Genomic DNA, 20,723 nt, shown 5'->3' with positions numbered 1-20,723 from the left:
ATATAAATTACTATTTTTGTTATTAATAATAATCCACTGAATTCCTGGGTTTTCGTATTATCATACACAATATGTTTCCCAAATTTTAAAATAGTTTTGTATAATGGTTGGTGTGGTACATAAGAAATGATCACAAGAAACAGAGAAACTGGATATAAAGGGAATTATCCCAAAATGGCCATACACACGTTCTTCTCTTATTTGTATTGCCACTGTTTCTCAGAGCAAACTTTTTCTGTTTTGTGTGAAAAACACAAGATGCTCTAAGACCTATCATTTCCCCACTCCACACATACCCTCCCCCCCTCCTCCCCCCCCCCCGTGAACCTGAGAGGGTAGGAGGTCACCACAGAATGGAACAATGAAAATAAAGCTGATCTGTTCCATCTTCTGGTGAAATATGTTGCATCAGCTAAAAAAAGAAGGCAAACAGGTATACAGCACCTTTAGCATCTAAGTACTATGCTCCCCTGGCAGACAGGACAAAATTCATTCGAGCCATGCTTGCATGATGAAGCTGACAACATATTTGATGTTGTATCGACCAGATGTAGCAAATAACAGGCAACAAAACACCATGGTCAGGACAACATGTAGTTGACATTATTGTGTTCCAACTTGCAGCACATTCCAGAGTTTGTCCTTTGATGTTGGCAAACATCATAGGTAAATTGCAGCACATGAAATTGCAACCACTTTGAACCCAAGAAAAATAAAGACGTTAACCATGTTTCATGCATTCATTAGGTGTGGTGGGGACATAGAACATGTGTCAGGTGCATTTCTGACAGTGTCAAAAGCCTCAGTGTGTATCCCTGACACTACTATGATGCTAGTGGGGAAGTGTGTAGTACCTCTGTATGAGAAAAACAGTCTACAGTGCAAAGTCAATGAAGCAAAGCAGCATCTGTTTGCAAAGAAGTCATGATCATTGGAAAATATTACACCAACACAGTTAGTTCTCAAAACACAATGTGTGTAATCTGTCAGGAAAGGCATGCATGGGCAGAGGGCCAACCTAAATTGCCTTGCTTCTTGCCACCGTGAAGTGAACTGCTTTTAGTAATAATTTGTTCAAATAACAGTAGTGACACAAACTTTTCCAGGGTAAACACATGCCACAGTTTTCCAGCTGATCTATAAAGTATGTACAGTGGTACCTCGGGTTAAGTACTTAATTCGTTCTGGAGGTCTGTTCTTAACCTGAAACTGTTCTTAATCTGAAGCACCACTTTAGCTAATGGGGCCTCCTGCTGCTGACACGCCGCCCGAGCACAATTTCTGTACTCATCCTGAAGCAAAGTTCTTAACCTGAGGTACTATTTCTGGGTTAGCGGAGTCTATAACCTGAAGCGTATGTAACCTGAAGAGTATGTAACCCAAGGTAGCACTGTACATAACCATGATTATATTTAAGACCAATAAACAGTATCAACTTGCACTCATAACCAAGAAAGTTGAAATTTTATTTTTGGGTTATCAGTGTGATGTGATGACTATAAAAAATTTTTATTGACACTGTGTTCATAGTTTTTAAAAACAATTTCTAGCCAAACATTTTACATGCTTTTATTTAAAGTGATGTTATGTAGTTTTATATTATATTGTGGACATACATAGCCCTTTCCTCCCTCTATAAATATTCATTTTATATTTGTTATCAAATTCTGTTGGGACTTTACCATAATCACTGGTAACATTATTTTGATGCTGATAATATTCACTGATAGGCAAACAGTGTAGAAATCAAAGCTCAATTATTTAAAGACAATGGTACGTAGATGTGAGGATGTACCCATATCACGAAATTTTTAAACATTATTGCTGCAAGTTTGATGCTCTTAGTCCACAGGGCCTGACTTGTTCAGAAATTCTGGCTTCACTCTTCCACTAGGAACTTTCTTACAGAGCTTGCAGCAGCATATAGCAAGCAGAGACTTATGGTGGATCCAGCTACCTGCCTCTTACTAGAGCTCAACAAGGCCAACTAGGGCTTGAAGGACAGGAGCAAGGAAGGTCTTCAGTGGGTATTGGGAGCCTTTGTGCTGAACCCTCCTCAGTATTCTCCCAGTGGGAGGAAGATGACCTCGGACCATCCCTTTGTGGGGGGCATTACTTCCACAGTCACAGTCTGATGTGCTGGTTGTGGAACTATCCTGCTCTCGTCCGTTTCAAAGCAAACCAAATTCAGACCATGAGTTATGAAGGTGTCTTACTAAACTAGCCATAGTTTGTTATAAACATGGACAACATGAAAGTTGAGATCCAGGGAAAGAGATATGTAATGCAGGTAAAGTGCTTCTCCTGGCCATGTAGGGGAGGAGGGAAGAACTTGGACCTGTTCCAGTTCTTGCACAAAGCACTAAACTGTTTGGTAGAATGGGCTAACATGGTCATTATCTCTAGGGACTTTGTTAATTTATTGTGCTAATTTATTTTCAAGCAAAATGTGAACGTAGCTGTTTTATGATTCTGAAGCCCCCTATCTCATCATGTTCTTCCTTCACAACACCTAGCTTTGTTTTGGAGGGTATGTGTGGCTACAAGTACATCAACTCACTATTACTTGTTTGTTTATTAAAACCCAAACTCTGATATTCTGGGATAAGAAAGTGAAGGGGGGAAATACAAAAAGAAGAACCCTGACAGCAAGGCACAAAACTGAAATGAAATGAAATGAAATGTGACAAGGGTGCTGGTCTAGATGTAGTCTTCCCCTCAGCTAAAAGAACAAGGCTTTTGAGAAATAAATTGACAAAATTATACCAAGTGATTTTGTTTTCCATTGTAGCGTAGCTAAACTCCTACTATTCTTACAGTCCTCTGCCAGAGCTGTTAGAGTTTGTTATAAAAATATTATAAAACAGGCCTAGGTGAATAATTTATAGCATCTCTCTTTGGAGGCATGACTGAGAGAAGTGGGTACTTTGATTAAAAAAACAACAAACCAACTTGACCACAATCCAGAAAGATTATGTTGTGCCGTAGCAAATTGCGTAACTAAGCACTGATTAGCTGTGTGCAGGGGAGAGGTCTAAATTCAGTCTCCCCCCTCCCCAGCCCTGTCAAAGCTGACAGCACCAATTCTCTGATGGGAAACTGTGTGTGTAGCTACAACCATTGGAGGTGACAGCCCATGTACTGCTGCTGTTTGCATTAGAGTTTCTTCTCTCTGTGTGTTTGTGTAAAAATGTAAGCCTGGAGTGGGGCAAATAAATGGAATCTAGAACTTTAGCGTGCTTAAAACTTACCAAAATTTAAAGAATTTTAATTATATATAGCTAAGGATTTCAAACCTATGCATTTCACTGGGATTTTGAGCTTATCCTCATTATGTGGAAGTAGTTTTTCTTGGTTGCATTTGATTTAATTACGCGTTTCAGTAATTATTTAAAACATAAACACTGTTTTAAACACAGCTTTTTGCATTAAAATCTCCGGGCAGCTTACAACAAATAAAATAAGAAATTCTATAAAACCGCAAGCTAAAAAGTAAAAAGAGATTGGAAAATGGCAGAGAAAAAATTTAGGGGGGAACAAGAGTTAAAACAAATAGGTTGGCAGGGCAAATGGTAAAAGCGAAGAGCCTTTGGAAACTGGTATAAGGAAGAGGACATAAACGTGGTTCTACTGATAGTGATAACATGAGGGACGTGATGGATTCCTATGGGGCACCATAGGCCTGAAATGGGGAACCTGTGTCCCTCCAGGTGTTATGGGATGAGAACTCTCATCGCCCCTGAACATTGGCTATACCAACTGAGGCTGATAGTTTGATCCCAACAACATCTGGAAGGCCACAGGTTTCCCATTCCCACCACAGGCCAATCTTCAAAGTGTTGAACAGAAATCAGTTCAAGCATTTTGGGTATGCACAGGACAGGCGGCAACCATTTTGTGTGTTGCAATTGATGCATTACTGCTGGTGCACATGGGTCCTTTTGGACCTGCAGGAGGGTGTAACAGGGCATGACAGGGCGAGGTGAGTTTATGCATGCTCTGCCAACGTGTGCAGGGGCCAGGAACAGAACTTCCACGCAAAATGGTTGCTGCCTGTACTCTTGAAAAATACTTTTTCTTTCTTTAGAGCAACTTCTGAGCTGAGAGTAGATGCACTTGCCCGTCACTAATTGAGTTGTAAAATTGGTGCATAAGAAGTGATTATTTTTTAAATCTTGCACTGGTTTGTTACATTCTCTGCTTCTTTTGAAATGGATATAATTGCTAGTCAAGTAACTGAATGCCACAAATACCTTAATAAAAAATGCTAAGTAATCTTTCTGGGGGAGAGAGTAAAGTGTGAACCCATGTTTGTCTCTTGCTTTGCATAGTGGCTTTTAATGTTTCGTTCAGTAAGAATGTATTCTAAATATAGGATATTTTAAGCTGGAAAAAATGGCCTTGTTCTGTAGAATGCAGAGTACTTTTGTATACATTTTCTGAAAATACAGCAGGGAACTCCCTGGAGCAAAGGTTTTACTGTAAAATTAGAGCTGAAAAGAGTTGCAGAAGGATTTAAATTAGATTGGTTGGAAGGATTGAGAGGAAAATCATTTATTTTGAATATGAAGTGCCATCATACATATTAAGCAACTAGTCCTTGAGTAAATAAAATTAATGTAATCAAATTTTTATGTAACAGAATTTTGTCTTCAAGACCATGCCAAATGAGCCAGTAGGAAAATATAGATGGGGTCAAAGAAGGTAGCTAGTTCATTAGTCTGCTATAAGACATCTTCTGCAGATGCTGCTCTTGCTTTTCCTTGAAAATCTCCCAAGAAAGGAGGTCCTGTTGACTTTATGGCAGTCTGTATTTGTTGCTGCTGAACATTTATTCATTTGCTTTGACATGACATACAGGTAGCTTGGGGGCAGTTAGTATGAAGGATTAACATAGCATTAGTGAATGAGAATCCTTTGAGCTGAAAATCCATGGTGTTAGGGGATTTTAACTAAATTTAGCATATCGGATAAGGTTCAAAGGTAACTGTTACAGAGTCCATTTGTAGTGATTGTGATGAATGCTATTAAACTGAGGAAGTCACTTGCATACTGATATTGACAACTCCAAAAGACTTTAAAAGTATGAGAAGTGCAATACTATTTTTATGAGAACAATAATGTCCCCCTTCTACTCTTCAGGGGGAAAACCTATGCATGTCGTAAAATGATGGATAATTAAACAATTTATGGTCTTTTAAACTGTGTGCTGTTATTGTTTTTGTTTGTTACTATGTTGTGTATTTTTGTGTTTTTGTATTGTAAACCACCTTGTGATTCTCAGATGAAGGATGGTATAGAAATTTAATTATAATAAATGGATAAGAAGTGATCAAAATAATATTAAAAATATCCTGCCTTTGCCTCGGTGTTATTCTTTGGAGGCACACAAATTAGATGTAATGTAGCAACATTTGAACCATTCTAAAATTTAAGCCTTCAAGTTGTTGACTGTAGAGAATACAGTTTATACCTAACTCACATGCCCAAAGGAGCAGATCCCATGCCTTCTTGCTTCTGTGTTCACTTCCAAAAAAATCATCAAGAAGCTCTCTATAGTCAGGATGCTCATTATGTGCATCCTGTGGAAACAAGCTTTCTGTGTCCAAGTTTCGTTCTCCCTCTTGAACTGCACATTAATTGAGATGGGTGCTTCCAGCAAGCCCTACTCCAGCTATACCCATTTCAGTAACGATCTACCGTAAGTCCCTTTCAAGCCTCCATTTCAGAGGCACTGGGTTGAAAGCATTCCAATTCTGAATGCTCAGAGGACATAAGGGTCTGTTATTGTGATGCACCATTGGATCAGCCACATAAAAAGTGTATGGCATGTAACAGATCACCTTACACTTCAGATGTTCTGACTCCAGACTCACAGCTCTAGACCCTGCCAGGTGAGACTACTACGAAAGTGGTACAGGCTGCTAACATACCAATGTTATCTCAGACTTTCACCACCCTAGTCCATATTAGACAAGCATTGTTCCCTTGTCCAGCCTAGGCCTGCCTTAGAAATGCCACTTATTTTTACTGATACAGAAATCATTGCCTACAACTACATCACAACAGGGGTTTTCTCCATCCTACGCTTTGCTTCTCTGATCGAGTTCTTGAACCAAGTGCGTCCAGTACAAACTTTCCTTTGGTGCTTTTGATGCTATGAAATGTCGCCTCTCTGCAGCCAGATATATGGGAGTCAAGCCAAATCATCTGTGTGAGGCCAAAGTTTTAGAATATCCACTCTGTCTGACTAGCCATTAGCTGCAACAAGCCCCATAATGCTGATGCTATATTATGAATGTTATGAAAGTTATATCTGTAATACTGTGGTACCTCTAGCTACGAAAACTTAATTTGTTCCGGAGGTCCGTTCTTAACCTGAAACTGTTCTTAGCTAGAGGCGTGCTTTCGCTAATGTGGCCTCTTGCTGCCGCTGTGCCGCCAGCACACGATTTCCGTTCTCATCCAGGGGCAAAGTTTTCAACTCGAGGTAACTGTTCCAGGTTAGCATTTGTAACCAGAGGTGTTTGTAACTCGAGGTACCACTGTAATTGTATCGGGGGCGTTAAGGTTTGCGTAGTTTTAAGCATGTGTCTTATTTTCAGTTCCCAAGTAGTTACATATACTACATAAATAGAATACATTTTATTGATGATTATCACATTTTTCCCCCCTTCACAGGCATTTGGGCTTGGATCTTGTCCCACGAAAGGACTTTGAGGTGGTGGATTCAGATCAGATAAGTGTATCTGATCTGTACAAGATGGTAAGATGCCTTATTCTTTGATAGGATGAGGATGAGAGGTCTAGAAGGTAGCAGCACAAGAGCAGGCCCTTTTTCCAGTTCCCTGCAGTGCTGAATTCTTTTTGCCCAACATGGAGCTTGAACCCACATCTCTGAGATTAAGAGGCACCACTGATTGAGCTTATATTGTGGGAGCCTGCCATCATTTATTTTTGCACATAGCTGGGCATGTCCTATGGATTTGAAAGGGACTTGGCTTCTCCTACACATCCGTGTATTAATGTTGTGTTGGATTAAGTTGAGAATTGTGTCGCATGTTCCTAGGTAAGTTCCCATAGGATTGCAGCAATTGTTCTATGTTGCTGGGTTTCAGAAGAATGCCTTAGTGTTTGTTGCAAGGGATGAGGGATGGTGCACTAATTGAGCTTTTCTGCAGTCTGGAAATGAGGATACAATGCCTTGGTTATTCTCTCCACTTTTGGAAAGGATGGACAGATTGGTCAGTGGCTAATAATCCTGATAGCTAGATGGAATATCAATGTTTAGAAGTAATAAATCAACAAACATGGAGTGCTTATCACCTTCATAACTTGCTTGTGAGCATCCAGGGGCATATGGCTGGCAGCTGTTGGAATGATAATTCTTTACTAGATGCATCATGGTTTGGCCAAGGAGGGCTGCTCCTATGTTTGAATTCTGTGTGGCTTTGATAATGTGCTATGGAAATATTTTTTTATATTCCTAGGTTTGAGAGATGGAGGATTATTTGGGTCTCTCCAAGTTTTAGCTTCTGAAACCTAATAAAAAAATAATATCAATGATATCCCACATTACAAATATCTAAAAATTGTAGAATAGATAAGAATAAAACAAAATATGATTAAAAAACACATTTGAAACCGTTTCAATTTGGATTACTTTTTAAATCTTACCTCTGGAGATTAAACAGGAACAGTAGGAGACTTACTGTCAATTTTCTGATTGTTAATGTTAGCCTTCAGCATGAGAGGCTTTAAAAACAGGATCAACCTCTGTTAGAGAATTGGGGCTGCTGCTCCTTTTTAACACAAACATTTTATGTTGTGTTCACTCAGTCACTACACTTTTCATTTGAGAGGCCATGTTCTGCGTATAACAAGGAATGGTTTTTTGGTAAATCAAATGTAGATAGAGCTATGGTAAGTAGCTCCTGTACTTTGTCATAACATACTTTCTACTGCAGGGGGATGCTGAAGGGGAGGGTGCATATAAATTAGATTGGGGAGAAGGATGCTTGTGAAGTAGCTACTTGCAATAAATATACCGGTATACCTATTTTCACAGGTCCTGTGTTAGCATGTTTTAAAAAAATTAAATTTTAACAGGGAGATGAAACTACACAAAATTCGTGTAACTACAACACTATGAATAAATTAGCCAGGGATCATCTGCAGAAAATCAACCCAATAAATCAGTACAAAAAAATGCACAAGAGTGCACAAAGCATGTTGCAAAGTATCAACCTTGCAGAAATAAGCAGATTGAAACATTATTTCACATCTTCAACAATATGGGAGCAGCAATAATTTGTTTGTTTGTTTGTTTGTATATCATCTCATGGCTAAAAGGCTTTCAGGGTGTTGTTTGGATGAGTAGTCAGCTGTAATGTTTATTCTCGGATCAGTTCTGTGCTTTGCGTGTAATGCTGCTACATTGCATAGAACTGGGATAGCAGTTGCTTGTGCAGGAGAGCTCTCTGTTTTCCCAACCAGTTGCACCACCATGAAATCCTATGTTGGTCTAGTTCAGGCTTCCTCAGCCTTGGCCCTCCAGATGTTTTTGGCCCACAACTCCCATGATCCCTAGCTAGCAGGACCAGTGGTCAGGGATGATGGGAATCGTAGTCTCAAAACATCTGGAGGGCCAAGGTTGAGGAAGCCTGGTCCTAGTTAGTACAATTGAATGATGCTGCACTTTGATTTGGTACCTGGACAGCGCTAAATCATGAATGCTTCTGTGTCAGCTGATAGGAGCCGGTCTTTAGTATACTACTGCATCTTTTTAAAACAGATCTGAAAACAATGAGGGGAAACTGTTTAGCCATGTGTGGAAGAAGTGTCAGCATCCTTGAACAGAAGTAATGCAGCGTGTCTTTTTTCTTTTTCTTTTACAGCATTTATCTAGTAGACATAGTGTACAACAGAGCACATCACAGGTAAGATAAACTGCAGAAGGAAGCCATATCTCTTCTTCACCATGAAATAATTAATAAAAATACTGGTTTTTATTGGTATTTACAACTGTTCAGGACTACCAGTATATTGAGTTTATTTTATTATTTTTTGCAGCAACTTTAATCAAGGGTGCTGACTCATATACAATTTGCTTTATTCTGACAGTATTTTGGTGAGGGATCTAGGCACTACACATAGATCTGTGCAGATAAAATGATTAGGAGCTGTGTATATATCCTACCAAGCAACTTTCATTTTAAATGGTATCAGTGAGTATAAAACTATTACATATATGTCTAGAAAATGAAATCCCTTTAATTTCTTTCTCCAAATTAGGTAGATACAATACGCCCACGTCATGGAGAAGCATGTCGTCTGCCAGTACCTCACCACTTTTTTCTCAGTCTAAAAAGTTTCACTTACAATACAATTGGAGAGGATGCAGATGTATTCTTCTTTTTGTATGATGTCCGGGAAGGCAAACAGATCAGGTAAGTCAGAATCAGACCCCTTGCTTGCTTTTTCTGAGCATGTAAAAGATTGCTGGTCCTTTGGTCAGAAATCTGTTTTTACATCTGTAATATTGTTAACTCTTTTTGTGGAACTAGAGTTCTTATGAGGTCATGGAACTAGATTTCATAGGCCTGCCTCTGAATTCTGGGTATGAAAGGAGAAGCGAACTACTCTACTTTATTAAAGAGTTGTAGAAGCACTACGAGGTAATGACCTTACTTAACCCATTTTTAAGGATCTAAACTTCTGTCTATAAAAGAAAAACACAACATTTTAATTATAGCTAAGTCACTATAACTATTGTAATAGAACACGCTGTAGTAGTTACTCAATATTGTTTGAGAACCATTTTTCAAAGTCTGACTTACACCACAATTCCAGCACCTTGGAGAGCTCTGCTTTTTCTCACTTTAAATTGATGCTCTGCCTTTGCAACTCTGTTAGCAGAGAGAAACTTTACCCTTATGACAAGAGTATCTCTAAAAGGATTGCCAGGGGTCCAGCACCAGCCTGTAAGGGCAGTTAATCCATATTCACAAGGGGTTCCCTAACATAATTCTTACTTTTACTATGGCCAACTAGTTTTCCTCAAATTTGTGGAAAACGTCAACTAATAGGTAATAGTATTGGTAAGACCCCATTTTAGGTTCTGCATTGTAGACAGGACGTTGCTTCAGTAAATATTTTTGAGCAGTTCATCCCGATCTCCAGAATTTGTTTCCTTCTGGCTTCAGGAAAGTATAACAGTGCAAAAAGGAAACTCTTTTGATTCATTTGATAAGAAGAACCAAAACTGATATGAGTCCAACTGGAATTTTTTTTTATATGGAGGGAGTGAACATTTGACAGGGTGTATTTGTTTAGTTCAGAGAATTATAAATTGAATAGAATAAAGCAGCTGTACAGTATATTACTTCAACAGTTCCTTTTTGTTACAGTTGCTTATGGTCAGTAAAACAATTGACCTATGGAATATGCTGCCTAGGAATATAGACAGATTTTCTAGATTTTGAAAAGTTAGATAAATATATATAAACAGTTAACAGAGCATACTGAATCCCGACTCAGTGCAGAGTATGGGGTTAGAGAACTTATGAATTCCTGTCTTTCTCTATTATTTTGTAATCAATTATTTACATTATTACATTATTGTAATTTAGTGGCAGAGTGCTGCATCTTTTTAACTTCCCAGTTATCTCTTTAACTTTCCAGTTATTATTCACTTTCCAGTGAATAATTTATACTATTTTGCATAAAACAATTAACAAAATTATTTTTATGTCTAAGATTGAGTGTAGGGATGTTAAATTCTTATTTGCCTAATGCTACTCCTATATTTCATCAAATGTAAGAAGATATTAATTCATTCCCACCATGATTAGTGAGAAAGTACCTGGAAGTATTGTCAAAAGAACCATTGTATTTTCAATGTAGCTATACAGTTTGGTGGTCAATGAATCTGGATCTCTGAATAAAGTTCCATAAATGTTTAGAAGTTCTGACCAGAATGCAGTATAGATAGTATGTACTATTGGTAATTCAGTGTTTTCTTATCTTTTGTATTTCAGTGAAAGGTTTCTGGTACGCTTAAACAAGAATGGGGGCCCCAAGAATCCAGAGAAGATTGACCGAATGTGTGCACTTTTCACAGTATGAAACACTTTTCATTTTCTTTACCATTCAGTGAAAATGTTTTGCAGACTGGATTGCAGTGTAGCATATATTTTGTTCTAATCACACCATAGTTTGAGGATCCAGATGTCCCAAAGGCAAATATATTTTTGAGCTGTTTGTATACTTCTGTTTTACATATGTGCATGACTCAGTTTCATAAGTATATTCCCATTTCTATGGTATAGCAGTCTCATGAGACAGAGTAATGACCCTAACCATGGTTTTTTATTTCAGATCCTGATTTTACTCCAAATAAAGCATACTGCAGGCAGATGTGGGTTCAGAAAACCATGGTTTAGCTATTAAACCATAGTTGCATGTCACATCTAAATCCAGCCTGATTGTCAGATAAAGGATGTAAGCTATGCTCGCATGGAACAAGGTCTTCTCATACAATAAGACATCTTCCCTCCTGCCCCCAACACCCCCTAAACCTGTTCTGGGGTTCCCTCAACTCTGCAGAGCAAATTTAGGGGGCATGGGGTGCACAAGAGGAAGTAAGAGAAACTTTGCCGTGCAAGCAGACCTCATTCTATGCACACAACAATTTAGCTGAATCCCTCCCCAAAATTATGCTTTATAGTGAGAATCATAATTATATACTCATGAAGTAACTCCTCTATCAGGAAAGGTTGCAGTGTTTGAGACCTTTTGGTTCAGAGCAAAGGTGAGTAAGACATGACATGATAGAATTTTATAAAATTTTGCTTGACGTGGAAATGTTCATCTCCTCTCATGACACCCAACGTGGACATCCAATGAAGCTGAATATACAGGCAGATAAAATAAATGCTTCTTCAAACTGCGCATAGTTATACCATGGCACTTGTTCCCACAGGAGGCAGTGATGACCATCAACTTGAGTGGCTTTAAAAGAGGACTGGACAAATCCATTGAGGATAAGGCTATCATTGGCTATTAGCCATGATGGCTATGCTCTGACTCCAGAGTTGGAGTGCTCTTGTGCTTCAGCCACAGGCCACAGGCATCTGGCTGACCAATGTGAAAACAGGATGTTGTAATAGATGGGACTATAGACCTGGTCCAACAGGCTCTTCTTATGTTCTTATGCTGAATTTGAAGTGAAAGGCTAGCATGAACATTTTTTTAAAAATTACTTGTACTGTGATAAATGAGCATTAGTAAATTAAAATTAACTTCAAAAGTGGATGTGGAAACACTCGTTTTCCTGCTGCATTTGTCTTTCGTTTGTCTTTTGTTTTGCCTGTTGATTTCTAATGAAGCATGAAATGAGAATGGTCTTTTCGTTTCCTTCATGTGTTTGTAGACAAACACCCTTTGAAAATATCACTATGGTGAAGGGAGTAATTACTTAGACTATATTTACTGCAGCCAGTACTGAGAGCGGTTTCATAAATGTGTTTTGATTTCAGCCTCCAACAAATGGAGCAGGGTTGTGTTTTAGATGTTTTTATGAAGCTTTGTTTCTCTGATATTCCTTTCTTCTTTCTCTGTAAGGATGTTATTGCTATTGGACTTCTGAGGTAGGGAAGCTCAGGCCTGGCCACCAAATACAGTTCTTCAGCCCACTCTGTTTGGCCCTTGGAATTCTCCACAGGCCACACAAACCTCTCCCAATGTCACATCTCTCAATGGCCCTGCTTTACACCTCCAGTGTTTTCACCAGGATTGATTGTGTTTTTGAAATTTAATAATGTCTCTCTTGTCTGGATGGAGGATAGAGAGGTGTGTGTGTAGAAAATAGCCTACTGTTTAAATATTAAATATTCATTAATCCACCCACCTTTGCATCATTCCCTATCCTCGTGGCTGTTGGAAGGTTGCCCAGAAAGGAAACATAGCCCTTCGGCCACATCTTCTGCAAAACCACAATTTGAGATCATGTCTGTAAATGTACATAGTTTTTCTGTCGGTCTTGACAGTTTCACTACTCAGCAGTCTCTTCTTTTACCTTTGCGTCTGTGATTACCTCACTCAGCCAAAAATTAATAACTTAAAATAATTCTATGCTATAAATGGCAGCTCTTTAAGATAGTGTTTGTTATCAAAATAGTAGACCCAGAAATCTGAGATAAGAGCCAGATGGGGCGAATTGGAAGGGTACGTTGTAGACCTTATATTGCAAAATCCAAGCACAATGGTGGTTCTGGGAGGGGACCTAAATGCCAGACTAGGCCCGAGCAACCAGACCCTATATACATGGTTCAGCTACACACACCAAGGCCCTCTCACAATGCGAGCCTCAAAAGATCAAACAGTCTCTACCTATCACAAATGACCTTCAAACTGAATCTTTACATTCTAAATGGTGCCTTAGGAAAGGACCACCCATCTAAGTTCACCTACCTGTCTTGAATTAGGATGAGCGTCATCAACTATATAATTGCCTCTGAGAACCTTCTCCCACATGCAAAGAACCTAGAGGTCAAACCAAGATTTGAGAGTGATCATTTCCTTGGGCTCACTCCAAGTAGAGGAGCTAATTCAGAAGGTCCCCGCTGTAACCAACTGTCAGACTATTGTAATGCCAGTGGAAGGAACCCACCGCTGAGCCAAATGGACCTCTCAACTAAATAAAAAAGTATCAAAATGGTTGGACTCAGTAAGCCTGCGGTCAATCCAAACCACCCTGATAACAGCTCAATCCTCTGAGGCCCTCCTGATGGCCTACAAGGACCCATCCCAAGAACTACATTAGCCTCACAGAACTAACAGGAGATACCAAAAACACCATTAAAATACAACCCCAGCTGGTGCAATGGATCTCCTATATATCACAAAAGGTTGACCTGGAAGAAAAAGGAAGCAACAAAAAAGAACTGGACACAGATTATTCAAGCAGCCAAATCCAACAACCTTGCCCTTTTCTGGAAGACCATAGCACTCACCCATACTAGTAGTCCACCAATGAGAGACTATCACATCTCCGCAAAGACCTAGGAGACACACTTCCGAAAACTACACCACCACCCCCTGTGCAACACTGGAACTGATACAATCTAAATTTCTAAGATCAGTCCTACAAGTGCCCCAAAATGTTTCCAATGCCACGCTGCACCTAGAAACTGGACTGGTAAGAATTGAGGCTAGAGTGTGGCTTGCCACACTTAATTACTGGCTGAGACTATCCTCCTTCCTGTGTGGCCTTGCTCTCCTAACTATAAAGGATGACTTCCAAATGACTTGGAAATGAGCAGTGCTAAACAAAATAACAACCCTAGGTTTTACCCTGTAACTTTTACTTGACATGGGATATGAAAAAGCCAAAAATAAACCCATCGGACAGCATATGGAAGACATATAACGCCAATCAGATCTAGCCAGATCCCCAAATTGTTTCATCAGTGAAACAAAAAGTTACCTCAATTCCCAAATGCCATATATGACCAACCTAGAAGTACCAAAACAGTGAAGGGCCTTCACTTTGGCCCGATGCCAGGCACTCTCCTTAGCTATCCAGGAAGGCCGTTTTAGGAAGGTACCGTATGAAGAGAGGAAATGCCCCTGTGGCTCAGGGCATCTAGAAACTACTGAACATGTTTTCTTCCACTCCCAATATTATACAGACATATGAGTCAGGTTCATCCTGCCAATACTACACAAATTCCCAGGACGGACAGAGCAACTCTATACCTCTTTGCTACTTCAAGATGCAAATCCAGATGTAACATACTCAGCAGCCAAATTTTGCACTGCTATCATGGGAATTCACTGAAGAATGGTTCGGTCCATGCACCAGACCTAAACTGAAGGCTCATACCCAAGACCTGAGCCCTCTCTTGCACCCTCCCTTCTATAGTTACTTTTGCAACTGCTTGCTCTTAACTCTCTAGCTGATTTTAAGTCTCGCTCACACAACTCCCCTTTTTTGAGTCCCTCCTTTTACCCGTTTTATCTGTTTTATTTCCTAAATTCCTGCATGTTTCTATTTTAACTTATGCTGGTCTATGACTGTAATAAAGATGATGATGGTGATAGTAGATTTCAATGGACAAGACCTTTGCTTTTTCACCTTTATTCCTGGGGCATCTGATATCACTTCCCCTTTCTCCTTTCCTTACTCTTCTAATTTAGCTAAGCCAATTTATCCATTCAGCATCTTGCAACTTCCAGATTTGGCCTTTTTCTTTTGCTAGCAGCTATAAGCTTACAAGCACTTTAACTCAGATAACTTGCAGGGCTTGATATTCAGCCACAGCCAACCTGAGCAGTGAATAACTTGCAATGAGAATTTCATTGTTGGTCATATTTATGAAATGTAAATGCATGTGTTAATGTTATTCAAGCAATGAGTATACAGTATTTTCACTCACCTTTCTGAAAAAGTAAATAGCACATGAGATCCCCACCCCTGCAATTTTCTGCAGACTTCCCCTGGAAAAATAGGGTAGAAATCCTCCTTCAAGAGGTGGATTTTTTCTGCTCCAAGCCTTCACTTCTCTATGACAAAGATAGAAATGTGTAGAGGTAGTTTTCTGTTTGAAAATAGAATATACTTGTCATATAAATGTTTTTGACAATGATTTTTACTTTCTCCCCCAATTCTGTTAGGATCTCAGCAGCAAGGATATGAAGAAAGACTTGTACATAGTTGCCCATGTAATTCGGATAGGTACAGTACACTTATTGAATTTATTTTAGATTTTTATGCACAATCTTTGGTCATAGCTCATTGTGGAAATGCATTATATATATAAATAAGCTAAACCAGGCAAATCAATCAATGTAATGTTGTTGAGTACAGTGATTATGTGTGAGTGTGCATTTCCATAGGAAGTGCAGCTTCAAAGACCCAGGTGTTGCACTGCTTCATAACAAATTGTAATTGCTAAACCGTCATTTCGGCAGAAGTGCAGATAACAGTACTTTTTGTGTGGAGTAAGACATAGCTATTGCAGCAGGTTTGACCAGTCCAGCAGGTCAGGTTTTAATTCATAACTTGCTGTATATAAAATCTGTAGGACAGGGATGGCCACCTAGCAGTCCATGAGTCACAGGCCTACCTTCCCCACCAGGGGTTAGGAACCAGATATTCCAATCAGCCTCAGCCAGCATAGCCATAGGAATTGTACTCCCAACAACTTCTGGAGGACCATAGGTTCCCCCATCCTGCTTTTACCAATTGGGAGCACAACAAACTGTGCCTCTTGGACGATTGCCTGGCAGTAGTTGCTCTCATTTATTTGGATGAGTGCCTGCATGCAAAAGAGTTTTATGCTGCTTTCAGTTAAGCAAGTGCTCCTGTCATCAAGAAACAAAAGGTTGTTGCCCAAGAGGCATAATAGTATGGGGGTGGAGTCATAGTTCAGCACTACAGCACATGCTTACATGTTTAAGGTTTCTGGTTCAATCCCTAGGTTTCCTAGTTAAAATATCTGAGGTAGCAGGAAAGGTCTCTGGTGGAGGCATCAGAGGAATGTTCCCAGTAAGAGTAAATGGTACTAGACACCTTTATCTTATATGTGCCTTCCCTGACAACATTTTGATAGGGATAGAAGGGCATGGGCACTCCCAGGCCCAGCTGCTGAGGTGGTTATATATTGGCAGGATGTAGGATTTCTGATTAGTTTTTTAATAAATAAGGTAGATCTTAGAGGAATGAAAGTATAATTTCTACATAGTTGCCACAGGAAACTATTCACTTTTTCCTCAGCAAGATGCTTGTTTTACTGTTTAATCTGGGTTTTTTTTAAAGTAACATTATCTTTATTTATAGAGTTACATTTAGGTGTTTGAGAACTGAAGTTGAATATAATGCCAACAACTCTTTGTTTTTAGGGCGCATGTTGCTAAATGATTCAAGAAAGGGCCCTTCTCATCTTCATTACCGACGTCCATATGGTTGTGCTGTATTAAGTATCATGGATGTGATTCCCTCAATTTCTGAATTAAAAGAAGAAAAGGATTTTGTTCTTAAAGTTTACACGTAAGTTATTTAGTGCAGGAATAAGAGAAAAATATATGTGTTGTTTGTGTTATGTCAGATACTTTGCTGGTTTATAAAACATGAGTGCCATGGCCTTAACCTAGGATGAGGACTTTATAAAAGTAATTCAAATAGTTAAAGTGTCTTCCTATCTCTAACAGGTTATACCAACTGATTTTATATCCAAGTAAGTAGATCAGTATCCTATAGGAGTGTTAATGCATTCATTGTACTAACTCTCCTACCTTCTAATTTGTTGGCTTTGGCTAGGTGATACTAATGCACAATTCTTTAAATAACCAACGTGACTTGACACTTTCCCCATAGGTAAGCAAAGTGCAAGATAGAAAGAAAAAAAACTGCTGTCTGATGTCCCCCCCCCCCTTCCCTGCAGAGCCTTTTTTTGCAATCGGTTTCAGTGCTGTGTTTTCCTGCTGACTGTATGTGAGCCAAGCTATTTTTAAGCTTACTCATTGAAAGTCAACTCTGATTAGGATTTGTATGTTTCCTTTTTGTTACTGATGGTGTTGTCAGTGGCTGCCAAGCTTGGCGTTTAGAATCTGAATAAAATACTGTTCCTCAATGTAGAGCGGGTTCCCTGATAGCAAATGCAGTAATAGATGGCAAGAAAAGCAGAAATCAGCATAGAGAAAGCGGAGTGACCCCTTATCCTACCTCCAGCACAATTCTGTGGTGGTGACTGAAATAACTTGTGAGGAAAAACCACCTTCCTCTATGCTCCTGTGGCTATACTGTTGTGTTTAGTCATAGGAGGGTGGTTCTGCATGGGAGTTTGAAGGTGTCTTCTTAGTCTGAGATTTGCCCATCTCATAGGAATAAGCCATGAATTGACAAGCCCCAAAGTAGTAGTATATTGATTACAGATTACTGAAGGCAAATAAAATGAGGTGCCAGTCTCACAAATTAGCTTTGATTGGCACAGATTAGAAGTGGCAGATAGCAGATTATAGGGGTGGAGGTGATGTGGATTGGGAGGGGCATATCTGCTTTTTACTTTTAAAAAGCCATTAACACCATGAGTTGGAGTTTTGTCAAGCTTGGCCCTGAGAACAAAATCTGGAATTTTGAACCAGAAATTATAATCACGTATTGGGAGAAAGTAAAGCAAAGAAACAGGCATATTGTTTGTCAGTATCACAATATTTTTTATGCATGGGCTTTTGTGTGGTGAGACTTTTAACATGTTAATATAATTTAATGCCAGTTTTAAATTTTGACCAGAAACCGTATTTTCGATTTGTAAAAATAAAAAAAAACCAAAATTTGCCTGTCTTGGGTTCTTCGCCTGTGGTTTTCTTGAAACAGTTGGGAATGAATGCCTCTCACTCTATGTAGGGAACAGGATTGCGCAGTCAATGCAAGATTGAACCCAGTAATCCCACCCATCAGCTGATGTCACCAATGATTTCAGTTGGTCAGCAGGTGTGCTTTAGATGAAATGGCTTGGTGAGCCAATTTGGAACCCCTGGGTAGCAAAGATTGGTCTGATGGGTTGAAGGTTCCCCACCCCTGCTATAGATGATTGACCTTGCTCTACGTATATTCTAAAATGAAGTAATTGTGTATGTGATTGTGGTTTGAACCAGACGTGGTTATGACAATATTAAGTTCCTTTTTTCTATTTCACATCAATATTTTTTTAAAAAATATGGTGGCATCTGTTTATGGTTTGGTGACTCAGAAGGTCAAACGTTGACTTTTTGTTAGCAAATATTATTAGCAAATGTTTTTGCATGCAGAATCTGATTGCAGATATGAGTCCATCTGGAACTTCCAGTGTATCTCTAATATTAGTCTTTCTGTATTTTCTAATCTGAAGTAATGCCATACAAGAAATAAATGTTAGTGCTGCTGCTGAATTTCTTAAATAGCAGATTCTGGGGTGAATATGTTTATTTTACTTAATTAACGATACACCTCACTTTTGACCTCCACAGAGTGGCTTAAAGTGGCTTACAGATAAAAAACTCCAATAATCCACTAATTAAAACACAATGAAATGTAGGGTTTGTAACACTCAAATCATTTCACTCAAATTCCTGGCAGCCGTATCAACAACGCTTTACTAAAGTCCTGTCTACATTTCACTTGGATGTATTTTTTTTAAAAAAAAAATCTCAAAACTCCTTCATAGTACATCGAAGTTCTTTCTGTATTCTCGCTTGTTTTCAATATGCTGAGGACAGTTGCCAGAGTCCTTTTCAACTCAGCAGTTACTTTGTTTTGAAAATTCAGGTAGCATTACAAAAAGTTTTTTGTTTTTTATAATCACCACCTTAGCTAGACAACCAAGTGGGTTTCAGGGTCTAGCAGTTCATCTCCCTTATCATTATTCATAGGCTACTCTGGATGCCTTAAGAAATTGTACCAGAATTCTATTTGGAGCAGCACACAGCTAAGGCAACTGGTTAATTCTCTCACTACCTAATGATCAGGTAGGCAAACTATAGCTATGGGAAATACATTGTTAACTAGGCGACCTGAGAAATTACCATGGATTTCATGAAGATAAAAGTTTAGATATACTTCTGGTGGTATAATACCATTAAAATCTTAAAATTCCTTTATTTTAATGGATGCAGCTTCTTTTTATTTATCCAGCTTCTTTTTATTTATTTTAAGCATATCTTATTCTTTGGCGATCACTCGTAGCCGAGTAAGATTGTCTTCCATGAACACGGTCTTAACAGTGAGTCCACAAATGACTGTGGAGGCCAATTCTGGATCCACACGTCCTTCCACAGTGGGTACATAGGTTACTTGGTGTGAGCTGATCATGGTGAGGGTTTGCCAAACATACTTGTGGTATCTACTGGTGTCTGATCAACAAAGGAAGAAATCCCTCAGCGGAACAACAGGAGAGGCCATTTTTGGCAAGTCCTTCCCCGCTGCAGCCCCCTCGTAACCCCCTAAATAATAATAAAATTAAAATTTGTATACTGCTCCTCATCGGAAGATCCCAGGGCTGTTAACAACAGAAAAAAACAAAATGAGAATACAAAATACATAATAAAACAAAACCAATAACAAACCAATAACCAAACAAACCATTCTACCCCGGAATGAGGAGGAGAGATAGACACATACAGGCCATATTTGCAGATCTCTTTGTTGCCTTATACTGAGTTAGATCATTATATTTCTTTAAATGAAAATGGAATTGTATTTTCCTATGTCCCATGAGCTGACTTTCCAACGTTGCTTCTGTTCCTTACTCTACCTGACGAAGTAGGTTTTACTTACAAAAGTGCATGTAGAAAATTAAGCTATTAGTCTAAAAGGTGCTTATTACCCTTTATGTTAGTTATGGGGAACCTGCAGCCCTCCAGATTTTGGGGCTACTCCAGATTTTTGTTGGGGTTACTAACTCTCATCATCCCTAAACATTGGTTATGCCTGTTGAGGCTGATGGGAGACCAACAATAATATGAAAAACTCAATGTCTTTGCTTTAAGTTCTCAGATAAGAGGACCAACACAGCACCATTTTCTAGTATGGGATGTCCACCACATGTTAAGAATTGATTCACAATTGATGTGGCCATGGGCATCCCCTTTTTCCAGGGGGAGCAAAATGAATATGCCTAAATAAATAAATAAATAAATACTGATAATTAACATCAGAGTACAGGTCCGCCATTTCTGATAGA

General features: G+C 39.0%; 1 protein-coding gene across 13 annotated transcripts in view; it reads left to right on the top strand.

Annotated features, from left to right (window-relative positions):
* Window positions 1–20,723, top strand: part of DOCK3 (dedicator of cytokinesis 3) — a 137,028-nt gene that overhangs the window by 33,158 nt on the left and 83,147 nt on the right. For all 13 annotated transcript variants that reach the window (XM_083429275.1, XM_083429281.1, XM_083429280.1 and 10 more), the window contains exons 7-12: window positions 6,682–6,766; window positions 8,898–8,939; window positions 9,295–9,449; window positions 11,040–11,121; window positions 15,679–15,739; window positions 16,906–17,053. In XM_083429275.1, the coding sequence (XP_083285401.1) occupies window positions 6,682–6,766; window positions 8,898–8,939; window positions 9,295–9,449; window positions 11,040–11,121; window positions 15,679–15,739; window positions 16,906–17,053 (573 nt within the window). The remainder of the gene's footprint in view (window positions 1–6,681; window positions 6,767–8,897; window positions 8,940–9,294; window positions 9,450–11,039; window positions 11,122–15,678; window positions 15,740–16,905; window positions 17,054–20,723) is intronic.

Source organism: Podarcis tiliguerta (assembly GCF_965153285.1).
Source record: "Podarcis tiliguerta genome assembly, chromosome: 2".
NCBI classification, from domain to species: domain Eukaryota; kingdom Metazoa; phylum Chordata; class Lepidosauria; order Squamata; family Lacertidae; genus Podarcis; species Podarcis tiliguerta.
The sequence above is the reverse complement of the archived record's forward strand: the minus strand, read 5'-3'. Positions and strand labels throughout refer to the sequence as shown.